Source organism: Poecilia reticulata, linkage group LG6, assembly GCF_000633615.1.
Source record: "Poecilia reticulata strain Guanapo linkage group LG6, Guppy_female_1.0+MT, whole genome shotgun sequence".
NCBI lineage: Eukaryota > Metazoa > Chordata > Actinopteri > Cyprinodontiformes > Poeciliidae > Poecilia > Poecilia reticulata.
In genome coordinates this window covers 20,646,587-20,672,633 of record NC_024336.1, presented here as the reverse complement: position 1 = coordinate 20,672,633, position 26,047 = coordinate 20,646,587, and the positions used below count along the sequence as shown (strand labels likewise).

The following is a 26,047-nucleotide window of genomic DNA, read 5'->3' as shown; positions in this document are numbered from 1 at the left end:
CAATTCACATTTTCTTTCTTTAATGCTTGTGTAGATCTCCCGAAATGCTCTTGGTGAGCGTCTTGTCCTTTAAATGTCCAAGGAAGAAACATTGTGTCCCGTTTCATTATGGCTCTTCTGTTCCTGTGTCACCAGAAAGGTCAGGCTAAAGATTTGCAGGCTTYTTCTAATTAGAGTAGAGGAACAAGTGGTGGGTCTTGATCAAACTCTGAATCGAAAGCAACAATAAACCAGGAATCTGCTCYGTTCATGCCTTGCTAAAATGTACTTTGTTTGCACCAATGACAGTTATGGAAACTTAAAAAATAAAATCAAAATTATCTCACCACAATTTTTACTCTTGTGAACTTTTTTTTGACAGTTTCATTTGTTCTGCAATGTGAACAGGAGCACAGCATCCCATTTGTTCTATCTGATCAAATATTCTTTCGTCAATCTCAATCCAAACATTGTGTTTTCTTTTCCCATGCCGACTGAATGAAGAACTTGTTGGACATTAATGGTTGTGGGTTTTACCAYCATCTTGCGCAACCAGCAATCACTCACTGCTTTTAAAGGTCACCTGTGCTGCAGGGCTGCAGACTTTAAATAAGCAGTGAGAGGCATCGGGGTGTGTGCTTGAGCTAAAGAGGTCATTCAGAGAATAAAACAGCGGCTAGTCAAGTCATGCAACATGTAACYGGATCAATGAGSCAGCAATCAATGGCATTCAATATTTACCAACAGAGAGTTATAATGAGCAGGCCTAATGACCTTTCCAGCTGATCAATGGTGGTTTATGAGATTTGTACTAATGGAGAACATATTCTGTTTCTTCCCATTAAGAGACRGAGCTCCTATATCACCTGGATGAATCATATTCCTGACAAAGAGAGTCACAGCTAAGCCATCGCATTAGTCAGCAAAACTAAGGTTGGCAAAAGGAGACAGTTGCTTTACTGGGACGTAATTTTCTTTCTTTTATTCCTCTCCATCGTGGGCTGTTAAAGACTGTTTAGTCATTTCTCATTCAGCTTATCCGAGTCCTTATTTTAAATCAAGCAACTTTTATCTCCACAGCTGAAAAGAATAATCACCACGTCACTTTACTTTGAAATTGTTGTTAGAAAAGCTTCAAGATGCAATTAACGCTGTGCTTTCCAGGSATCCATTTTGCCTCTTTGAGTCACTTTTGCATCAGAGAAGTCTCCAGCATTTTCATCATTCCTGCATCAAGAGGTATTCAAGAGCCCCTGATTTAGCCTCAGCCTCTACCTGTTGCTTATTTAACGGGTAAGTGGACTGGAATAAGTGGTGTTTATGTAATCGCCTCTGCCTATTCTCTCTTTTTCTTTGTCTTTCAATCCCTCAGTCTCTTTCTCTTTCTCTCAAAGCTTAAATGAGCTCTCATCTTCTCACAGTGTTGTCWTGGTTGGATTGAGTTCATTAATTTCCTCCTCCGCTGGTAAACAGGCCCATTGTCTAATTATAAGCCATCACAAATAATGAGCACAAACATCTCAGTCTTAATATGCCAAGAGTTTTTAAAAGCTCTCACTAATGGCATTTGAATGCCCAGACAGGAGGGCAAATGGCAACAAAAACACATGCAAATGATAAACATGGTGGACTAACCATGTCTGCATCTGCTCCTCTTTGCTCCAGCAGCAGGGGCTTCTCTTCTGTGATCTGCTGTTCCTTCATCCCTGCCATCCTGGACAACAACCTGCAATCGTAAATTCAACGTGGAATAAAAGAAAAAAAACAAAAAAACAGATAAGATTACTTTTTGTGTCAAAGTCTGTGAAAAAACAAGTTATTGTCTTTTTATGTCCATATCACACAATTGCATATCCGCCCAAAAGTGTTTAATTGACACAGCCTGTCCGTTCTATACATGCAGCGAAGCAAGACAGGTTGAAAAACTCTGTAGCATGAACAACACACCTTAGAAGCAGCACACAAGTTATGCATATTCATCACTTCTATGGGATTTGCTCAAATGTTGCATAATTTACCCCGAAATAACATGATTTGACTTCATGCTGCACTATGCAGATGTTCATTCTGCGCCACTGAAGGCTCACTCTCTGCAGTATATATTGTATATTTAAAGGAGCTCCAAAAGGAGAGAAGTCACACTCATTTGATGACTAATTTGATAAATACATATTTAGCCACTTGGGGGCACTTATAGACAGGGAGCAAATCATTAAACCTTCATTCCAAGATTGAAGAATCACAAACAGAAGAGGGAAATAAAAATCCTAGTGACATCTTGGCAAAGCAACTTTCTCTTTCCTGACACAGTAACATACTGTTCATCTTACACCTATGAGCCTTATAAAAATGCATTAAACAAAACAGTTAACATGTCTTGATTTTTTATCAAAATACACTTAATTTATTCATAGCTTTCACATGTGATTACCAAAAATTAGGTTTGACAAATCTTTGGTAATCACTCTTGAAAAAAGAAATCCGTCCGTCCGTGTATCTTATGTATAAATAAGTGTGTTTATTACTTTCTTTTTATTGTCTTCTGTTTCTTCCCGGACAGATTGCTATTTTTCTTGGCTTTTCCAGAATCTCTGCTTCATCATAATATTTTAAATCTACGTCAAAACGCCTATTATCACACTACTATATTTAATATTGAAAAATGTAGCATCATTTTCGTGTTGCATAAAAATTATGTTCCAGAAGTTCGAAAATTCTGTTCAGAAGCTTTTGAAAGGGCTTCAGAAGCCCTCTCAAAAGCCTGTCTGTGTGGGATGCTTCTGATAACAGAGACAGATTTAAAACGGGAGCTGACATAGATGCTTACTGACCGAGATTACTCGGTTTACAGTGGAGCTCGGACGCACACGGGCTATTTTTCCAAAGATAATACGAAGGCTAAGCCTCGATAAAAGCCCTAATCAGAACGGAGTGTTGTGGTTAAACACGGAGCTGAGACAGCGCTCCACGCAGTGTACACCAGGCACATCAACGCACGCCAAAAACGAGGTCAGACAGCAATAATACAACAACAGTGCCAGATCATGACATCAGTCCACCAACACAGAAACACAGAGTAGCGTGACTACGTTGATACCACCAGGGGCTTCTACTGCTTCAGAGTAAGCAGCCTAAATGCTCCAYGTTCAAACTGCAAAATGTTACTGCGAAACCATTTCTGTGTTATATTAAGTAACACTCTCAGGACAGCTACACCTCCTACTTGATGTTAGGCAGATAAATGGACACAAACGTCCAGGCGACACATGCTGCACAGAGTCAGAACTGCAARAAAGTAATTCATTGGATGTGTTAAATTGACCTATGTCAAAGGTATCAGATAAAATCATGCAAATGCTACTGCTACAAAAGTCTTTCTCYGTGACTCTTGATTATTTTACTGTGCATAAAATTATGTAAATAGGAAACAGAGCRTTTCAGTTATAATCACTGGAGGTGGAGCTAAACATGTTTTGGTTTTAACTAACAAATAACTAAATGTGTAGTTTCTGAMTAAAGAACTTCAGCATAAAATATTAGGTGACAGAATAAAAGTCTAAATCGGTCCTATAAATTACATTTGATATCAAATGTAAGGATGTGTTTAAATAATACATTTATGAAGAATGATTTTGCAATCTAGATGCATGAATAAATYATGCAACCCCTAARAWATTTTAAGATTWCTTATATCAAAACCGTATATTTTTTTCATCTGTTTGAMAAGAAATTTACATAAAAATATGTTGTTGTTTTTTTTACATTTAAAGCTGAAATATTGATATATACAAATGTGTTTATTTTAATTTATTTCTGGATATTTCTTTCATGTTGAACTGATTAAAATCTGTTTTGTTTGCTCCAGCTCTGATAAATTAATTGGGTTAAGCAGTCCTAAAATACTTTAAGGATATCTCTATAATATGTTAGTGGAAGGATACATTTTACTCTCAGCTATCCAGGTAAAATATGAACATTAACTTGGAAGTGAGAGAAAACACAGATATAAAACAACCAAAAAAAATGTCAGTGTCTGTTCATCATTCCTTCCTCTTCCTCATGTCTTCCCTCGTTCCCTCCAGCAGTCATTCAGCTTTATCTCACTGGTTTTATCAGACAGTCTTAAGAAGACAAAGCACAGTTGCCAGTTACATTCACTTTTAGCAGCTGATGAAGAGTGGTTTTGTCTCTATAACGCTGCAGTGCCAGATTTATTGCTGAAAAGGGCTGGAGATGACTCACTGCAGCTCAGTCTTACCAGGTGCATGTTCTCGCCATAAGCATTACCATTTACCGTGTTGTGACGGTAACTCGTGAGCATGTTTTCTCCTTCCTTCTGTTTAYCACCTCTCTCTCTGTCTCCCTCTTGCCGTGACCAGTTTATTAAATGGGTCGGTGTGACCTTCTGCAGTCACTGGAATGGAGCCATGAGGGGTAATAGTAAGGGAAAAGAACCCAAACAACACAGCCAATGGTCCAGTTACCCCATTCTGACGGCTGATACAATTAATGGCACTTGTTTACTTTTTACCGTTTGCCGGACTAAAATCTGCAATCTGCAAATGAAATACTTTAGAATGAAATATGTCCCAGGTTGATTTCTAGAAATCAGACAACACATTAAGGACAGATTTTCCAGAAACTCTGGTAAAAACAGAAATTATACAGAAAGGATACAGGGGTCACCAACTCCAGTCCTCGAGGGCTACCGTACTGCAACTTTTAGATGTGTCTCTGCTCAAACACACCTGGATTAAATAAACTGCTCATTTCCAGCCTATTGCAGAGAGGAATGAATGCTGGTGAGGAAATTCAGACATTTTGGAGTAGAGGTTAATCTAAAAGTTGCAGGATGGTAGCCCTTGAGGACTGGAGTTGGTGACCCCTGGAGATATACCATAGACCAGTGGTGTCCAAAGTCGGTCTTCGAGGGCCGGCATCCTGTATGTTTTAGTTCTCTCCCTGGTTTAACGCACCTGGATCAAATGATGGCTTGGTTAGAAGAGGAACATTGACATGCTGGACATGCTGAGAAGGTCGTTACTACCACCAAGGAGAGAACTAAAACATGCAGGATGCCGGCCCTCGAAGACCGACTTTGGGCACCACTTCCCTACGCCAAGGGTCCTCATATCTAGACCTCGAGGGCCGGTGTCTTGAGRGTTTTAGATATGGCTCTTCTTCACCACACCCAAGTAAAACAAGCAGACCTCAGRAGAACCCGGCTGCACTGCTGAGGTAATTCAGCCATGTGATCAAGGTGTGTTGAACCAGGRACACTTCTAAAGGTTGCAGGACCCCGGCCCTCGAGGCCTGGATTTGAGGACCTCTGCCCTAGATTGTGAACTGTTGGGTATGAACTTTCAGTCATGCTTAGCTGGACTCGATGTCATGAGATGAGAAAATGTTAAATTAAGTCATTTGAGGCTTGACTTGGACTTACCCCAAAAAGTCTTGAGACTTAGCTTGGCATTCCCCCTTTATGACTGATTTCGACTTGGGCCTGAATGACTTCGGGCTGTTTTTGTTTTTGTTTTTTTTTGGTGTTCCCTCACAAAGACCTTCAATATCCATTTCCAAATCACAATTCTGCAAGAGATTCATATCGTCTTGATTTGGACCATACAGAGATGGACAMGCTGGTGCACTTGGATCATCAGGTCACAAACTGATGGTCAATAGTGTATTGACCATCARTTTGGTCAATACACTATTGACCAAATAGTGTATTTGGTCAATATACACTATTGTATATATTGACTGATTTATAATAAAAACTGATTACAAATCAGTTTTTATAATGTAAAAACTGATTATTATAATCAAGTCTAAGCATTAGCTATTTTGTTCTGGAGCCTAGGATTTTACTATTGTCAAAAGAATAAATATATAATTTGCATTGTGCCTGCTGATTACTCCTAGGCATTCTCATTGTTATATTCCTGTTTTGTTTCTGCTTCTTTTGATTCTCTTCCAAAGCTTTATGTCTTCTGTTTGACATTGTGCTTTTTTTTTCCAAATCCCTGCTTCTCTGTCTCTAAGCATCTCCTCCTTTTATCTTCACAGGCTTTGACATTTTACCTCTCCTTCTGTCACTCCAACATCTCTGTCTTGCAGCTGCCCTCTCTCACTTTCAGTGCTTTGCTTTCAGTTTTTCTTCTTTCACACCTCATCTCATCCTACCATATCTGCTTTTCCCCAGCCGGTCTCATTGCTTTTTTTATTTTTAAATTTTTTTTGCAGGCCTTACCGTTATGTGGTTATGTAAGACGTCAGATTTCAAAATCAATTAGTGTTGCATTTTATCAGCTATATTTGGAATCATGACGCCAGTGTTGATGGTGGAAAAATACTGCTCCTGGCTTCTCGTTTGACTTGTCCGGTGACAACCAGACTCGTATTATCAGCAAATTATGATTTTGTTTTGTAGTAAATACCTTTCTTTAACACTCATGACTGCAGAACGCCTTGCACCGAAATGATATTTGGAAAGAACATCATTTGTTCCTTGAGGAATTTTTAAAAAAATGTACTGAACATTCACTGATTTTAACCTATTTCTACTATTTTCCTTTAAAATGTAATGATTACTGTGACCTTATTCATTTTCCAAACAATTAACAGCAGTTCCCTGTTTTAATGTTAAATTTAAATCTATAACAATGCTGTGTTTCAGGCTGACTGGATAACATGACATGAGAAATATGTGGGACAAAACTTGTCCCCTAAAGAGTTAAGACTTGACTTGAAAGATACTTACATTAAATAAATGTTAGCCCTGTCTTTTTCACAACATTGTTTATGTTCATTGAGGCTTCCCAGATCATTTATTTTTAATCAAACTCAGCTCTCTCTGTGCCCCAGAGAGGCAAACTGCATAAATACCTGCGTTAACAGAGGTGCTCACACTTACTCGCTAATTAAGTACATCTGACTGGCAGCATTTGGTTGCTACCGCCGTACACTACATGAACCTAATTAGAAATCTATATTACTTTTATAYATGAGGTAATTGTGCTTGAATTGGTGATTTATTTAGCAAACATTTCTAGAATCCAATTAACTCATTAGAAACAATTACAACTTTTACCTCACTTTATGAAATCACGGTCCTTCAGCAGTGTTTGTTTCCTGACCACTCTGCCCCTCAGGACACTGAAAGGYCCACTGAGGCATGCAGTCCACTTTCCACAGAGGAGAGCAGGACTTCAAAGCCTCTCTTCATCACCGACTGGGCTCAGACAGCGATTGTGTCAGTGGGGGTAAATCCACTTTCTGTTGACTCTTTTGTGGAGAGTAAATGCTGCTAAGAATATTTTTTTTCTATTACTGAATTGGGTTTTGAGTAGAAAACCTATTCAGCATTTAAATAAAAAGAACAAAATGGATTCATCCGTTTTTTTTTCTTCCTCCTTCACGTCTCTCCAGACAGGGTTGCCGTGACAACCCAGCTGGGTCCAATGGCATCTGGCTCACCCTCTCTTTTCCTTTCAAATTACACATTTATGTTTTCCACCACCACCTTGACTACATATTCTAGTCTACACACAAACACAGCTTAGCAGTATTGTCAGACATGATAGGTCGCATCTCACCTGTTTTTCTAAATGTAACAAATCATAAGCAGAAACGTAAACCAAACAACAATATATCACCACCTGAAAAAGATAAAAGCTAATCTTGAAGATAAATGCCTCTAACCTTAATTAATCATTCCTGTTTAAGAAAAGATGCACAAATATAAAAAAAAAACAAAAACAGTGGTTTTAGAGTTAATACGTTGTTTTCACTGGATTCCCTTCTGCATGTGATAAAGTAACAACTAAGCCAATAATAGGGAACGAGTAGAGCTATTTCCATCCATCAATAGTCCATACCTGCCTACTCAGGGTTGAATGTGAGGTGGGTTACAAGACAGGCAGCCATGCATACACACACTCACACTTAAGAGCAATTTAGAGAGGTCAGTTCATCGAATGTAAACTGGAGAACCGAGAAGCATGCACTGTTATGCAAATAATCAGAGAAAGACTCACTGGCTAGGATTTGATCCAGTGGTCAGCTATTTTTTTTCACAATGGATGATCAGAGGGTGGGCAAAGCTTTATTAAGCTAATAAAAAAAATAATATTCCATTTCTTTAACTTGGAACCTAAAGAACATAATTTCCTGCAACTCTCATCCAACTCGCCTGCTTTCTTTATTTCTTAATGAGGCCTCTGAGATTTTATGATCTGTTCATACTTTTATTTATTTTTTTTTTTTACATAACTTTGATTTACTTTACTTGCATTTAGGAAGTAACAAATTAACTATAATTGGTTTCTCTCAAGGGTTMTTTTATATTCACCAGGTTTTGTTGCGCATTTGCCTGAAGAGCAGCTAAACAGCTGTAGTTCTTATGGTAAACAGTGGATGGCGCTGTAGATAAAATCTTTCTTTATCCAACAACGGGTAGYAGAAAAAGAGWMTAAGAGGAAGTGCATTCCTAATGCATGTCTAAGGAAAGAGTGGCATCATAAATGTAACTTTTTTGCAKTTTTTAAAAATCTATGAAACATTTAGTAATAATAATTCCTTCTATCTTTTAAAATGCTGGTAAAAACGGGTTATTTCAGACTCTACCTCTACCGCATTTCTTTCTTGGACACTCTTGGACTGTTACAAAAAGTAGGGACGTGTCCGATGGACCAAAAGGACCCCACAAACACAGCCTTTATGGGGGCCCGTATCGCACATGTTGCCTAGCATTGGACATAAATAAATTAACTATAAACCATGTATGTTGTCGTTTTGTATTAAAATCACATATCCTTCAGTTCTAGATGTCACGGCCTCTCGATCACCTCGGGTGACATCTGGGATGTCCAGTCATGGAGGAAAATGAAAGAAGAAAACCTAAAGATTTATGTGGGGACAAACCAGTACTTTTACGCTCTTATTCATTGTGACATTCATTATTCCCTAAAAAAGGTTGGCAAATAGTTCAAACATTTGAATTAAAGTGGAGGATACRGACCWCAAAAACAGCAACTATTAAAATGTTTTTAACTTTTTTACTGTGTATTTTTGTAATTGTTACAGTTCTGTTGAAAAAAAAAAGCCACATTTTGAAATTWATTTTGATTCACTGACTGAATCTAAATACTTTCTCTTCCCCCTACTTTGTTTTCATGGCTCAGAGTGGGGTCCAGATTCGACCTTTGGAAACAACTGGAATAAACAACATACGCTSCTGCCCCCTTTAGAGCCAAACACTGGTGTAAAGTCCAATTTTTGTCAATGTAACTATTGGAACTCAATGAAGCATCACTACTCTTCTCTGTTCTCTGCTCTCCTGCTTTATATTGCACACAATGCTTCTCTTTCTTTTTCTCCATTCACAGGCTTGTCTTGCCAAATTACACATTTCACAGTCACACCATTGTAACCTTCTTTCTAACCGTCTTCCCTCCTCGGCTGGTATAAGGCTGTGAACTCCTTTAGTGTTTTGCTGTTTTAAACATTTCAGTTGTGGAGTTTCCACACGGACAAGTTTCACAAACACAAGAACTGACATTGGACTTTTAAAAGCATGTTAAAGCTCATTCAGGTTCCTACACTGAAAGAAAATCCTCCCTTAAGAGTAAATCTTTCTTAGAGGTTCCCGTTTAATAAATGACAGATTTTTAGACTGTAAACATTATCACRTGCAAAACACAGCATTCTTGGCTCTTTGTCTGCCAAGAACCAAATCCTACTTTGAGATAACTAAAATAAAAGGTAGCTCTTGAGAGCAACTTTTACATGAATACTTGCTCCAACACACCTGAATGAAATGAAACATGTAGAGAAGGTAATCCAGTCATTTGAGTCAGGTGTGCTTGATTAGCTATGAATCGAAAAGTTGCAGGATAGGACCGTTCGAGGAGTTCAGATTTTGCAAATTTGRCAAATCTAAATAGTATAGTTGCAATTGCACTCTGCATTCAGCTGTGTAGACAATAAGGTATTTCTTTAGGAATATTAGCTGGTTAACTAAAATCAGAAAATCAATAGGAATGGCAGCAGAAGCAGAATCCCACTGGAGCTAATTTTTAAATGTAACTTTCATCTTTCTGGATTTTACCAAGATTTTAAAAAGATAAAWAAATATGCATCTACATTTGATGCATATTTGAGTCAATCAGTGGAAATCGGTTAATCTTCACATCTGTCATCCTCATCCAGACCCAACCCAGATTAACTCCCTGCTGGCAGATTTTTTTTTTTTTGTTTGATTTACCTTTGCATGTACTGTAATGCTTATTTTAAGCTTTTCCATCCTTTAAGCATGGAAAAGCAATAGTTTAGATTGATGACAGAAGTCTGAGGGCTGGTCTCTGTCTCCGCACACAGAACYCTTCAGAGAGACAGACACCAGAGGCTCAGAGTGTCGAGGGAAAAGCTACAACTCTTCCAACTGTGAAGGACCCATGAAAAATAGTCAGGTATTTATACACGGTCGTATTTTGGCATTACAATTAAACCTACAGCCAGACATATTTGACAAGCTAATTATTTTAGACCTAGCTTGTCTAGGATAAGTGGATAGAGATAATACAGTAGATGGAACAGCAATGTTATTAAAGATTYACACTAAACGACCTGAAGCTGCAACTGCAGTGAAAAACGGCTCTGAAATGCAGCAACGATGATGGARGAGCTGAAGTCAAATGTTTTCAAAGATATGAATCCTGCTTTTTTCTCTACACAGTTATGCACAAGTTTGTTTTTTTATATAAAAACCATATAAGGTTTGTGGCTGTAACACAACAAGTTCAGAAGTTCTTAATACTTCTGTAAAGCACTGTAAGCACAAAGAGAAGCTCTCTGTCAGACAGAAAATCAATTGCAGATTCACGTGAAAGGGAAGCATCACATCTGATCTATGAGGATGGAATCAATACTCCGAAGCTGGGATGGCATCAGCACATGCGCTGACAGAGGATGAAGGGTAGGATTTCAGGATTAGCAGTAGAAACCTCTTTAGTTACACTGTYACACAAATTAAATAGCTGATTTTAATTTATTTTTATTGCTCCGCATTCCCCAAAAGGCTGCTGTGTCACTAACTCCCACACTAAAAGTGACAAAGCTCAGGTTTTCTCCCCCCCGAGTCTCCTGCAGCCTCGTCATAYGACAAGGTTACTGAATCCACTCAGCTGTGTTAATTAGACATATGGCTGCTGCACTTCAAAGAGGAAAAAAAAACTTCCAAAGGACATGACTTTTTTTTCCTCCTACATACCCTCAAAGTGATAAGACCGCTCTGCCGGCATGATACAGACAGATAAAGAGGAAGATGGAGTCACCGCACTCAAGTGTAAGCAACAAGGACATGAAAACAGGGTTGACTGCAGATATTTTACTTATAAAATTACCTCCAGTGAAGTCTGCTTGAGCTTTACCAGTTCTAATTAGAATGAGGACTGACTTTTTGATGACTTTCAAAGATAATTTAATTGATAAATATAGGTTGCAAAAGAAAATATTTTTGCTTCCGCACACACAAGAAAGATTTTTACAATCAAAGAGAATTATTCGGTGCAAATCTGAGATATTAATTTATGTGCTGAAATGCCTCTGGATACTTGGAAACATCTTGACCTATTAACTTTGCAGGTGTGCATTAACACACTTGAAAATGTTGAGAAAGCTCAAAGACTTACTGAACACAGAGATAACTATTTTCAAGTGGKTATTTCTTGAAAATAATTTATTATTCTATCTCTGACTTGATAGAACAGAGTGGACCAACACCAGCAGACAACATGGCACCTCAAATAATCGTCGAGGAAACGTCGAGCTGCTTGGATTCTGTGCTTCCTCCGGACTCTGGGACCTTGATTTCAAAATAAAATGTTTATTCTATGAAGCTCTGTGTTTGCACACATTCTACCTGGCAGCCAAAGTGACACAGATACAGACACGCAGGTCTATAAAGACCCACCTATTTTTCCCAACTTCTTGTCATCCAAAATGTCTGCTGTAAAACAAGCAGATTTGTCAGAAGGAGTTGCAAGCGTCCTGCATCATCCATAGAAGTGCTCTGCCATAGCCAGGCTTGCTCACTGGCAGCTTATGACTCACCACAGAAGGAACATTAGTCATGGTAGCAATAAAAGCCAATCTGAATCAATTAATGCATTACCCTCACCAACAATAAATAAATAAATAAAGTGCAATAACCATCTGAATATTTGCCACTGCTAAAAACAACGGTCTTTGCCTTATTTGTGACACAATGGCTCACAGAACTCCTCAAATGATGCTCTACTGATGCTTTTTTTTAACTGCTTTCATGTGAACAGGAGCATGACTTATGTTTTTCTATAAGTCTAAAAAAGAAACATTTTCAGAATCTTCTCTTATGAGAAAAAAAACAACAAAAAAAACCACAGATCATTGCAGATGGCCGCTCACACTGAGCCTGGTTCGACTGAAGGTTTCTTCCTTTTAAAATAGATTTTTTTCTTTCGGTATACATGCTCACTATGAGGGATTGCTGCAAAGTCAGTGGGRAAAMAAATTCAAGCAGCCATCCWCTGTCACTACATGCTCATCTAGGAGGAATGAATGTTGCAAATCAGTGACTTMACATGACCTGCTGGGATTCCTAAGATAGAAAACCTGTTTTTTAAATGTAATTTGAAAAACAAACTGAACTTGACAGCTTTATTTGTATCTAGGTCAATAGGATTGTATGGAATCTGTCTATCTGACTCAAAATGTTTTTATTTCATAGTGCCTTAATACTTCATGTGTTGTAAACTGGCACYATGTAAGCAAAAATGAATTTATGTTCGGTGCTGCAGTTTTTGTCGAGCTGAACTACTCCCCCTGTCAGGTGGAGATCTTCCAAACAACGTGAGTGTAAAAGTCCAGTGCGATKACCTTTTTAGGCTATAAAACGTACAGTAACCCTCTGCTATTGTGATCTCTAAAGGTGTGCAATACAAGCATCTTAAGTTGTCAAAACAAATATGTAAAAAATGAAACACAAAACCACATCATCTCCTGGGAGTAAGAGCAGATCTGTTTGTGTGAAGTGAAACAAATGTTGCTGTAATTAGCACTAGTCTAATTGCTTCTCTTCGAGGATTAATTGGGTATACTCTAGGAAAATCCTCGTCACCCTCAGTCGTGCATTTCTAATTCGGATCTAATTTTGTAGGTTTTTTTTTTTTCATTTTTACATAAAATAAGAAATGTCACAATTAATCTTGAGTCAGAAAAATCATAAATTCTAAGTTACTTATACTTTTTTTTATTATAAAAAAGTGAAAAACATAAAACTGGCAATGATGAACAAATCTTGGTGAACAAATTAATGCCTCCTGTTTTTTTTTTAGATAACTGCTTTAATTAATCTACATAATGTTTCTGTGGGTCAGTAGGTAGAGTGGTCATCTGGGAAAATTCAATCTCCACATGTTGATCAACTTTTTTAGAGCACTGCATCCAAGTAAACCACCTACATGAGTGAGAACTTTTGCTTTGACTGGATCTAAAGGAGCCTTGAGAAAAGAAATTMTTGCAGGTAGAAGGTTAATTTAGAGGTGTTTGTGTGCACACAACAACGAGCACAAAATACTTSTGCTTTTTCAATTTGCAGCTGCCAAGCAGTTCAATTGGATGTGATGTAATTACCAGATTTTAAGTCTTAGCTCTGACACAAATGAAGCATTAAATCTCGCAAGTTCAATCCCTCTCTACCTAAGATACTTAAATGAAAGACAGTCAAAGCCGATGAAAACAACAGTATACAGCAATGTCTGGGTACGTTGCCAATATCTTGTCTTTTGCAGGATTTTATTACTTAAGTATCTTTCTAGTGTGGATATTAACCCTTACTGACATTTCTCCACACATCCCCACATTCAGTCCTTCTCCTCCCCATCATCCAACCTGTTGGCCTCCAAGCAYTTTAGGAGCKGAAGTACTTCACCAGCTGACGGTATTATAAGCTACACACCRAAACATAGAGGCCTTTTTTTTKTTTTTTTTTTGCTCTTTGAAAATGAGACTTTTAATTATTAATAGCTACTTGGTGTCAAGAGGAATCTTCCTTAGCTGAGAAGCTCTACAGAGCACAGATATAATTTCTGAGAGGAGGATTAAATATTAAAAATGAGCTCKCTCACCTCTAGACAGAGAAACTCAGCAGCCATTTTTCCGGCATTCAAAGATCCCTTGTCTCAGAGGTGGTGCCCAAGAAAAASTTTCACGCTGCAGCTGACTTTTCACTCATGGAGAAACGTAGATTTGTTTACTCATTATTCCTGGCTGAGTCAAGCAGAAAAATAAACAAAGGAACAAAGAAAGCAGATCTAGGAAGCGTCCAGTCACACAGTGGGGAACTTACTCTTTTGACAACACTCTGGTTCAAGCATCTATTTTTGCCTCACCTCTCAGTGGGGGTTAGGTGAGACGGGACAACCCCGCCTCCGCCAAACTGTTTCAGAGTATTGAAAGACGAGCAATGGCGAGCGATAATGAAGGTAATGTCAATGTGATTTGTGCAGAAGATAAAGTACTAAGTCTGTGCTTTCCATCAATATTCATTCATGTAGTCACTGGTGTTGGTGGTGTTAAAATAAAAAAGTCTGTGATGCTGCCCAGAATTTCAATTAGGTGCTGATCACTGATGTCAGTGATGCTCTAACAGAAGTGATTGCTGCCGTCCATCTGTCTGAAAATGCCTGTAATARCATTTTAACAAAATGTGGATTACATATTTTTTTTATAAGAACAATTGTTGTCTTGTAAATGTATTCAAGTATCTCCAACAGATGAGCTCCCATTAAAAAAAGGAGGCTGCAGTGAAACCGTAAAGTATTCACAGTACTCCACATATTTTATCTTGGAGCTTTTTTTTCAAAATTGTATTAAATTAATCTAAGACAAATTAAAACAAATCGGGGAGGGTGGTGTCCTAGATGRAAATGTATGYRTTTGTAAAAAGATTGSCACTTACAAAAAATGATGRCATAATGACAAAACAGTGCTTGTTAAGCAATGTAGCATCTGGAGGACRGTTCTGAATTAGCCTCTGAATTTGGAGGAAAGTTTCAGAAAGACGTGGCAATGGTGGAGGAAACCTTCATAAAGGCTTTTAATGTCTCGTTATAGACATTAAAAGAGGCACTGCAGTAAGTACAGGCAGTTTGTGAGGCCATTAAATACATCCTTAATAAATCCCTGATGACATGAAATTCTGCACAAAATGAAGGCAGAAGACGGACAAAAGGCTCCATTCAGACGTCTCTACGGTTCTAACGATGAGCATTTAAGGGTCTGTAAAATAATAATAATATTAATAATTCATGCTTCTGTAGTTCTGAATATGGGTTRAAAGTGTCAGGGTTTAGTAGTGGACAGAACAATCACACTAAYAGAGCTGCTAAGGTCAATGATGTGGCACCTTTGTTTGATTTGATGTTGGAGTCATTGTCATTTAAAAAGGACATTGTTTATATTCCCAGTCATCCAGGACTTAACAATCCTAAGTGCTGAAACAGAATATATCATCTTGAGACATGTGAATAAAAGATATTGTTTGAATCTTTAACTCTGTGTGAAATATAAATGTATGTAATGAGTCTATTCAACTTGAATGTTTTTCATACTGATCAAAATTTAAAAAAAAACTTTCAAAGAATTTTTTTTTGAGAATCTCAAAATGGATCAGCAACACAGTTGAAGCGATTCATTATCGCATTTATCTACTTCATGATTCAAATCAACCTGCGATTGCCGCATTTATTTTAGTATCTGACACACATGCAGACACACGCACACGCACACACACACACACACACACGCATACACACGCACACACACACACACACACACACAAGGTTAACTGTAGAAATATGTTTCCAGATTGTTCCCTTCAGGCAAATTTAGCATCACTCATGTATTCTGGGGATTCCCACCAGAATGTTGCTGGTCTGACAGCATGGTGGCAGGTGCTGCCGGTGGAGGGGGAGTCCAGTCCTGGGACTGTTTTTGATTTATTCAAAGAACATCATCAAGCCTCGCTCAGTGTGATTATTCTACCATGCGAACTGCCAGAAGGAGACCAAATAATATTTTCTTTCCAATTTAGCAAGGTATAAACTGTCAAGTCCTGCAAAAAATATTGTTGCTGCATAAATTCATWCAGTAACTATGTCACTGGAAATACAGGGTGCGCTGTTTAAACCTGTTTAACTTGCCTAATGCTTCACAAAGTAAAAAATGAAAGCATCACCCTGATCAGATCTTACCTACCTCACATTTGTCATTCCTCAYTTATAGACAAATCTGATTATTTTTAGTACATTTCCAGAAGAATTTAATTCCACTTTTTATACTTTTTCTAAGGCTGATAATTGCATTCAGAGACTTTAGTAAAACATGTATTTATTTGGCTCCAACTCACTGGCTGCTTTAGGCACAGGATGAATTTTAAGGATGTTTACTGAACTTGTACCCTGGAGATGAATTTTAAAACACTTTAAAGCAAGTGCTACAGGCTTCATATATAACCTTTGTCACAGAAKGAAAATTAGGAACAGTAAACAACATTATCTGCAACCAATAATTGTTCTTACCAGTTACATAGGGCAAGGAATTGATCTAGTGAGAAGTCAATGTATGGATTTTAAAAAACAAAACAGAACTGTAAAATCTTACTGCCAAYCTGACATTTACAAGGTGGAAAGGTGTTTGTCTCTTTCAGGCTGAGGAATAAGTCCAGCTGCAATGTTTTCGTCCAGCTAAGGACAGCTTACTGAATGTACATGTAAGTAAATCTGATATTGTTTTCCAAGTTTGCACAAATTACTTTCTTAGATTGAATGATTTGTAAGCAGTTGATAAAAATAGTTTGCAACTTGCATTCCCCTTCTATTGGTTGTTTCTATAGTCTGCCCCATTAAGCTGCAGGGCAGATGGACGGACAGTACGTGGCCACTAGTCATCATTGGTGGGAGATGGATGGTTTCACCAGACTCTTTCCTGGACTGGATGTCAAGGCTCAAAGCCCAATGGAGCAATCCGTGATAACAGATGGCTTTCCTGATTAACTACTGTTTTCTTCCTCAGATCCTCTTGTCTTTGTTGCACTATTAAACTGACATCCCCACAGCACTAATTGTCTTGTATTTTATTACTGACCAAATTAGCAGTAAAATGACAAAACATTGAGAAGCATCGTTGCTAATTTTCTGCCAAAGCTAATAATCGAAATGCAATATCCTGGTGTGTCATTATATGTGAGTTGAGCAAATGTTGCTTTCACTGCTAACGACGAATCAAGTCACTTAGCATAAAATTAGCTTCTGACCTATAATGTAATTTGTTTTGTTTTTTTAGGTTTGACTTGCCAATTCAGATTTTCTTCACATACAATTGTATTTGTGTAAACGTTTTCCAGTACAACCATAAGATGTAATAAAAATTGATCATAAAAGAGAATACATGTGCTTTCTGCTCTTTTATGGCCAGTGCTCTTGTCTGTTTCATTTAAAAAGAAATGTTTCGCTGCTTAATACTTTGTTTTTGTTTTCTGAAACTCTGCTTGACTTTTGATGATTGTTAATTTTCCCCTTCAATCTAAAAACAGAAGTGGTTGTAAAAACYATAAGTATTAAAGACAACAGAAAATTAAGGAATTACAGGGTCACTGTTTTTCAGTTTTGATGTATTTGATGATTAGACCAGGAAAAAAACAAGATGTTTAAGAATTTGACTTGTTGATCTTCCTGCATCTACACCTCAATTTGTCAGGTTAATAAAAAGGTAGTGTCGGCTTATAAAAAGCTAGATTTATTAGAAGATATTAGCTTGATATGTTAGCCTGTTGCTAAAGCTTGCTGCAYATAATTCTAGCTTAGCACATGAGATTGTTAAAATGTTGCAAGAAACAGATAGGGAAAAAATATAGCAAAGTTTATCTGGCAAACAACATTATTATATTACAAGGTGGTTTATAATTAAAGAAGAACAAGTATAAATATAAAATGCAAAACAAAATAAAACATGTAATCATGTGACCTCATGAATATTTGGGAGGTAYCATGTGTAATTTTAATTAGATAAATTTCCAATATCTTCCTTCAGCTGCTGTCTTTAATCTCTAGCTGATCATCTCCCTCGCTTCAGCTTYCTTCTATGTCACACCAAGGCCTCTGCATCCTTCATTGCATCTACAGATCTTCTGTGGTTTTCTTCTTCCTCTGAACCTTGCACTTCTGTAAAAGAGGGAACCGTATGTCCAACATAACCACTGTCCCTCCTATCTAATAGTTTTAAATTACTGACTCCAAACTAAGCACTTGATCCTTTGTTTTGGCATAAGCCAATAAAAATTAAAACTGGTTTTACACTTGTTGTTAAAATGTTATTCAGAATGTTTATATGAACATAAACCAAGCTAAGTTTAAAACTTTTGCCTCTCTCATATGTATGGCCATGCATTTTTATTTGTCCTCAGAGGCTTACTTGAATTAGACTTGATGGGTTTTTCATTGTGCCTCTGTCTTCCAGTTGATGCAACACTATGGGATCTTAATACAGTACTAATCCAACTGAAGCATCAATGCCTTTTTTTTGGTGTTCATTATTATTTATTTTAATTCATTGATGGATGTGATTCCTGAACCCTGCTGGCTGCAAAAATAATCTTTAAAAAACTGTCATGTTGCCATCGATTACACACTGTGCCTGTCTTCATTTTAAAACAAGGCTTCCATTAGTGACCACTAAGTGTCAAAGTGCATGAAGTTAATATCAGGCTGGTTTGGTGCATCGTTCATCTAATCATTTGTAAACATCCAATGTTTTGAAACACATAAGGAATTATGTTTTCTTTAGAGTTGAAAATGGCTGGTTGTATTTCTTCAACAAAGATTTTCTAATATTAATAATTCAAGAAAATGTGGAACCAGTGCAGAATCAGTAGTTCCCTGCAGACTGAGACAGTAACCATGGACAGCCAAGCACACAGGCTGGCATTCGAACACTTATGGACAACAGCAATGGATAACACACACAGAAACACACACACGCACACGTACACGCACACACACACACACACACACACACACACACACAAACACACTGAGGGGGAAAACAACACTTGTAAAAATGTGTAATGGCAGGGATTGCTGACATGCTCCATTTCATCTGAGTACAGCAATAACAGGAAGTAAGAGTGAGATTCATCTGAAAATCTTTTGCCCAGTTGAGCTGCATATTATTAAATTGAACTGAAAACTGCTCAGTTTTATAATTGGATTTCTTTAGCATGTTGACTGCAGTGCTATAATCATCAGACTGGAAACAGAACGAAGGCAATGCTTATTAAGGCAACACTGACATTTGGAAAGCCTTCCAGAGAAAACTTTTTATTTGGGTGTTATTGAGTCTTTTCGTCATACTGGAGTACACCAGGCAGTACAAATCTCCAATAGATACAAATATGTTACTAAAACGTGCCATGAAGTAAATCTCTTTGGAAAATTTGCTCTGTTTATTAACATAAATGTAATCTCTAGCTATATGTCTTAATTGACTTTATTGCATTAYTGTGTCCTGTCTGAGTTGTTGTGAAAGCCTGTGGCAGAACATGTCAAACAAAGCACACAGATTAGATTAGATTAGATTAGACTGCTGTTTTCCAGATTTATTTTAGTTTTTGGCATAAAAAAAGTTTGTAAAAAGTTCAACATTAACCTAAAGTGTGTCTTAATGAAATTACAAGATGATTTATTTAATCATGGCTTCTCAGAGTCCCTTTAGTTTCTGCTCCAACTTTGTCCCTCTGACACAAAAAATGCTTTGAAGAAGAAAAAATATGTCCACACATTTCCCCCCGCCCCCAAAATGCCATTATTAACCATAGTCATCTTTAAAAAGATTGTGATACAAACAATAATTTGGATTTTTTTTTTTCCAATTCCAGTCCAATAAGCAAGTTTTGATATAATTTCTCATGAGTAAAAAAAGATATCCAAACCTGGCCCCATTTTAAAAAACGGGATTATTGGTAATGAGTCTTTTTTATTGCTGTGAAGGAGGCTTGGTTCCTTTCGTCTTTTAAGAATCGTCTTCATTTAGCCACACTGGATGTTTTTTAAACACTAACACCAAGTGTAAGGTCACGCCACATCATATTCAGTTCAACACGATTCAGTTCATTTAAATTCAATTTAAGAATACTTCATCTAAAAGGGAAATTAATTGTTAACAGAACTCAGTAAGTATCTTCTAAGAGTTACTGTGGATGGTGAGGACAGAGCTCTGGTAGCAGTCAGTCTTGCAGCAAATCTGCAAGACTGACTAGATTTGCTGCAGTCCGTCTTGACAATCTACAGCAACTGAAGATTGTTGCTGTATGACCATCGTTTGACGTGCTAACTGCTCAACTTCCAGGTAGCGGAGATTATATTCATCATTTGCTTTTGCCGCTCCTTTTCAGATCTCTGTGTGACCATGTGGTAGGAAAGAGAGATGCTGGAGTAGGGGATTTAACACTGGCCCATTGTGATTCATAGAACAGAGAGTTTGGAGTGCTGTCTTCTCTCTCTGCTCTTTAGTCTCGCTCTGCAGCCCCAAAGTCTCCTTTACAACTCCTCTAGGATTTGAAGTTGTAGTTCAGGTATGATTTGAGCTTTTGAGATGCTGAACAGCAGCTCCCAGTTGTAAAAACAATACCTTTGTTGCCACGGTTGCACATCATAACAAATGTCTGAAAGTATAAAAGTAGGAGCAAAATCTCTTCCAGCTGAAAAGCATCCAAAACCAGAGGGAAAAACCGTCCAAACATGGAATGCTTCAATCAAAGAAACGGAGGCAAAAGTCTAAAAATAGAACAAATCAAAATAATGTAACAGAGCTAGTCCAACCTGCTGCCACCATGAGCAGTGCATATCTAGCATTGATCACATTTACATCCAGACTTTGATTAGGCCATTCCAAAACCTTCAATTCTTTTGACTTTCAAAGGTGGTCTTGCTTTTTTCTCAGATTATTGTGCATAACTCAAGTTCACTTAAGCATGGTGTCATAAATGATAAATGGCCTTATTTTAACTGATGCTGGACATTCTCCTGCAGGATTTCCAACTTAAGACAAGAATCCATGGTTCCATCCAGTCATTCAGAAACTGAATCATCAAAGCAGTCAAAGAAGATCACACGCGCAGAACCATGTATAATTATTAGTATAGTAGGATGTTCTTTCTTTGAGGGTGGAGGGGACATACCTTACAAAAAGTAACACTTTTTTCAATCTACACACTATTTTTCCTCAAAGTTAGGAGTCATCAAGATATTATGTGGAAAAATGAAAAAGCCATTTGGTCTGTGTGTTGAGATTGTTTGATTTATAGTCCTTGAAAAAAATCTCAACTATGATGCATTTTGATAAAATATGCCAAGAAAACAACGAAAAAATAATTTTGAATGTGAGTTAATGGTAAAAAGGGCAGAAAGGACAAAAAAATTTACCTTTTTTAAAGGAATGTGCAAGACTTCAAAAAGAAATAAAAGCCACTAAAAAACTAATTAAAATCACCAATAAACATACAGCCTGGACAAATTTTATTCCATTTGAATCATCCCACAGCCACACTTAATTAATAATAAAATTCAAAAAACACAAGCAAAATGCCCAGGGGCCCATGAGGGCTAAACATTTAGAAGCAGTATTAAGTCGGCAACATAATAAGCATTCAATGAATAAACAATCTGGGGAATGATTAGACTTCACAAAGCCGAAGCAGAGCCAGAAAACAATGTGAACCTCACCCTGAAAATGACACACAGAACATTTTAGGACAACATCACCTTTCGTCTGAGCATAGCTCTAATGCCTCTTGCGCCTATGAAATTATCTCTAAATAGATAACTACGCCATGACAGATGAACTACTTCTGTACTAAGCATATTTGTTTAATTACTAGATAATGATTTTCAAAAGGCTGGCTGCTGCATAATGAATATGCACAACACTGGACTGCTTGACAGAATGAAACAGATGAACGGAAAATGCCATAAACAATTTCAGCCGAGCTGAATAAGGGGAGAGAGCGGGGGATGGGGACTGCGAGGCACAGCATGGTACGTTATTTTGGCTACAGTGGCTTTATAATCCTACGTACATCGTCTGCAGAAGGCTCACTGGAACCGTGCAGCCAGACTTGGAAGGGAAGTTCCTCGCCGCATCTATCAGCAGGTATAAAAATACAAGAGACAAGATCCACTGCACTGCTGCTGAGAAAATTCAAGGTGCTGAGGTTGTGAAAAGATTCGCAGAATTTTATTGGAAGAAAACAAAGCTACTAATCAAAAGGACACCCAACAGCCTGAAGAGAATCCTGTAAAAAAATGTGTAGTGAATCGAACGTCAGAAATCTTTGCAATACAATCCCTCTCACTGAAATATTGATGCTTCCGAACCGGTGGGACTGCATGTCCCACAACTGTATTGAAAAACCACCAAAACCCAATTTGAGATGAATACTTACTAACAAAAATGATTTTAACAACCCTAACGCAGATGAAAGGAGAGCTCCCAAATAAAAAGAGAAGAAATCTAGGAAAAACATCTTGCGAAGTGGAAAGCATTAGCATGCAGAACACGCTAATAACAGTGCTGCTCTTCCAGTGGCTCACTCACAGTGCCAACCTCATTGTTTAGCTGTTGAGAATGCCAGTGGGTGGGAGGGAGATGGATGTTTAGGGAGCGATTTGGAGACTCCAAGGAGAGAGAAGATTTGTTTCAACATACAAAGTAGCAGAAAAACAGCAAGACTTACAAACAAGTAAATCCTTCGATGCCAGTCACACTTTTCAGCCTCTTACTCCCTGCATTTATTTACAAATTTAGATATATATTTTTGTGTATAATTTGTGCCACTGCCACAGGTGAGATACATACGTAGTAGTTAAAATTGGCCTCTTAACCTAATCTACTCTACAAATTCTAGAAAAGCATTTCTTTTGGAAATAATTAAAATAAGTAACCTTAGGAAACTGATATATTTATGTTAGATAAGCCGTTAATAAGTTTCTTTTCTTTGAGCGTAAGTGTTAGAAATATTTGTAAGCACATGTAGGGAATTTGACTTTGCTTACTAAAGTTGTCTGCCCTTAAAATGCTGTATTTAATTGTTCTGTTGACTTAATTTCTGTGTTTTAAATATATAAAATAAAATAGCACTGTTAGATAAAACAGATTAACAATGCAGCTACAATATTAGCAAACAGTGTTACTTTTGTGTCAATGCTTTTAAATGTTGCTCTTTGTTAATCAATTTACAAATTTGTTGTTTATCTAGACTGATAAGTAAATAGTTTTCTTGGACAGAAAGTTATGAAAAATAACATTGTTTGCTTATTAGGAATGCTAACATTACTGCTAACTTGGTTAGCGGTACTTGTAAATCAAAATTCCTCAAAATGTAGGTTTTTGTTATTATGATAAATTGTGATCTTTTTTATGAATAAAGTAGTTCTCCAAAACATAACAGTAACAACTTTATTTACTAACATTACCAATATTAGCAATGCTAGCAAACACAGCTACCTGAGTTAGCTTACCTTCCAATGATGGCTTTGCTAAAAATATTGTTTTTTATTATCCTGTTATATTAGATTTGAGGATAAAAATGACTACGGGTAGCTTTTTTCTATTTTGGCACTTGATTGTAATGTGAAAATAAGAATGCAAATTTAGCATATATATAGGTTAGTATGCATTCCCATCAATTAAAAACAAAAACAGGCCATGTCACATGTAAAAGTGATGTTAATATAGCATCCAAATGAAAACAAATGAAAATATCTAATGTACAAAAAACAAAACTAACAAAAATATTGTAGCCAGTGTACAACCTCATAAATATGGGGCAAGAGTCGGTCGTTTGTAAGTGTGCAAGCAAAGGAGCTTCAAACAGATACACCCAGAATGAATTTTTCAGCTGGAGCTCGATTTGACACATCATTATTCACACAAGGCTCTGGGTTTATCTGGTTTCCTAACCACTATGGTAAATCTCAACAGCCAGATGCCAAAATGGGCTTAATGGAGCAGTGATACGGTCTAAATTAAACCTGATGTGAGGCTGGTAAAAGTACAAAAAACAGGAGTCTATTTTGCCTTTGTAGATCTATTAATAAATTCAGAGCAAGGAAACAGACCGCTCCCAAAGGGAAGACAGCCTCAACTTCAATGGGAATGGGGGAGAAAAAACAGTTTAGAGACAAAACACTCACTGGATGTGAAAAAAAAGAAGCAATTCTGGCAGAAGGATATATTTTAATTATCCTTCATTTAAATAATTAATGATTTGGTGACACTACAAAGGACTAAGCTAGTATTTTTGCTCACTGATGTAATCTTTTCAAAGGGTTCAGGTGGCAAAATGAAGATGCATGCTTTTATTTCTCAAAAAAAAAAGAAAAGAACACCAGAATTTGCGTTTCAGACTCAGACAGGTGTCGCCAGGAGCATTCATGCATTCAGATAGTAGGCGCCGCTATCCAAGCCTGCACCAAATTCAATCAACTTTTATGACTTCTACCTACTGTAGAGGCATCATTCAGCTGCCTCACCCTGCGACAGCCAGACATCATTTTCTCCTCCCTTCTCAGTGACGTAAGCCCCCTTAAGAGCGCAATATTTATACATTTATTTTGCTCTCGGTCCCCAGCAAATGGTGCCCTTTTGTTCCCCGCGGGGTCAACAAATTCAACCTGTCGACATTCCGTTCACGCAAACGCAGAAGCCGCCAGCGGGGGTGTGTAAACAGAAGCACAAAGCCTCAGCATCAGTATTCACAGATTCTGTGCCAGAAAAAAATAAAAGAAGAAAAAAAGTGCTGCCCTCATTTTAACATCCTTCTCTTCCTCCTGCTGCTGTTGTCCTCCAACACAACAAAAAGCCACCTCTCAAGGGAGGCGTCAAGTCTCACAATCATGGACAATATAAAGGATAGATGCAAATTTTAAGCCATTTAAAGCGCTACAGAGAGATTCAACCTTAGTATTACCCATTTTAAATGTTTCAATTAACACAAAGCTGCAGATAGATCAAAATTTACTGTACCTGTAGCGTAGCTCTCAGAGATCGTGGTTGGGTTTTTGTCCTTGTCTCTCCGTCTGCCACGATCTGGATGACAGAGAGAGAGGGAGGGAGGGAGAGGGAGTGTGTGTGTGTGTGTGTGTGTGTGTGTGTGTGCTTGGGGTTGCAGTGGACAAAAAGAGAGAGAATGGTCTCTTCGTCACTCTGCCTCCCACCCCTTCCTCATGATAAACACAGAGCACGTGGCTTCACTGACGATGCAGCACGTAGAGAAAAATCACACCACCGAGAAATGAAGAGAGAAAAAATATATATAAAAGGGAAGGACTTGACGTAAACAGACGAGCACAAAGCGAAAATTAAAAAAACAAAAAAAAAAAAAAGAAAGAAAGGAAATTGCACGGACCTCCATCTAATGGGTGTGGTCAGCTGCTCTGAATTGGCAAAAACTGAGATCAAAGAATGTGCTGGAAAGCAGGGAAATATTCAATCTCATTCGAAAAGGGGGGAGCAAAAAAAAAAAAGCATTTTCTGAACATGCAATTGTGACACAAAATGACTCCATATCAGCTCAACTCATCCTCACACCCACACACGCGCGCACACACACACTCAACACAAGCAGACCAGCTCAACAGCCTGTAGGCAAACAGGGGAACATTTTGTCTGGTTGAAGCTGCCGTCAAAGGATCTGACCATGTTTGGGCATGTGGGCCATGAAGTGATAGAAGCACTGATAGCAACATTTACATGTCTCTGCTAGATTGATTTCTTCAGCACAGTGGTGGTTTACAAGAAGACATATCCATCCTAAATATGTCTGGGTTATTATTTTTTTTCTTTCAATGTAATTTTCCAGAGATGAACGTGTGATTGTTGATGTGAGCATTAGGGACAGATAGGAGAAGTGGAGCAGTGGAGCCGTTCTTCCAGACGTTTATTCATTGCTCGTCTGACTGTTCCAGACTGCCAT

The 26,047-nt window shown here is 37.7% G+C and overlaps 1 protein-coding gene across 6 annotated transcripts in view; it reads right to left on the bottom strand.

Annotated features, from left to right (window-relative positions):
• The window catches only part of ndrg4 (NDRG family member 4), a 47,612-nt gene extending 22,374 nt beyond the window's left edge, over nt 1-25,238 (bottom strand). For 3 of the 6 annotated variants that reach the window (XM_008411760.2, XM_008411761.2, XM_017305230.1), the window contains exons 1-2: nt 25,099-25,236; nt 1,615-1,705 (exon numbers count right to left, since the gene is read on the bottom strand). In XM_008411760.2, coding sequence (XP_008409982.1) covers nt 1,615-1,692 — 78 coding nt within the window. In that variant the 5' untranslated portion in view covers nt 1,693-1,705; nt 25,099-25,236. Of the gene's footprint in view, nt 1-1,614; nt 1,706-25,098 lie in introns of all 6 variants that reach the window. The other 3 variants (XM_017305229.1, XM_008411759.2, XM_008411762.2) reach the window with 3 other exon arrangements.
• Nucleotides 25,239-26,047: the final 809 nt, after the last annotated feature.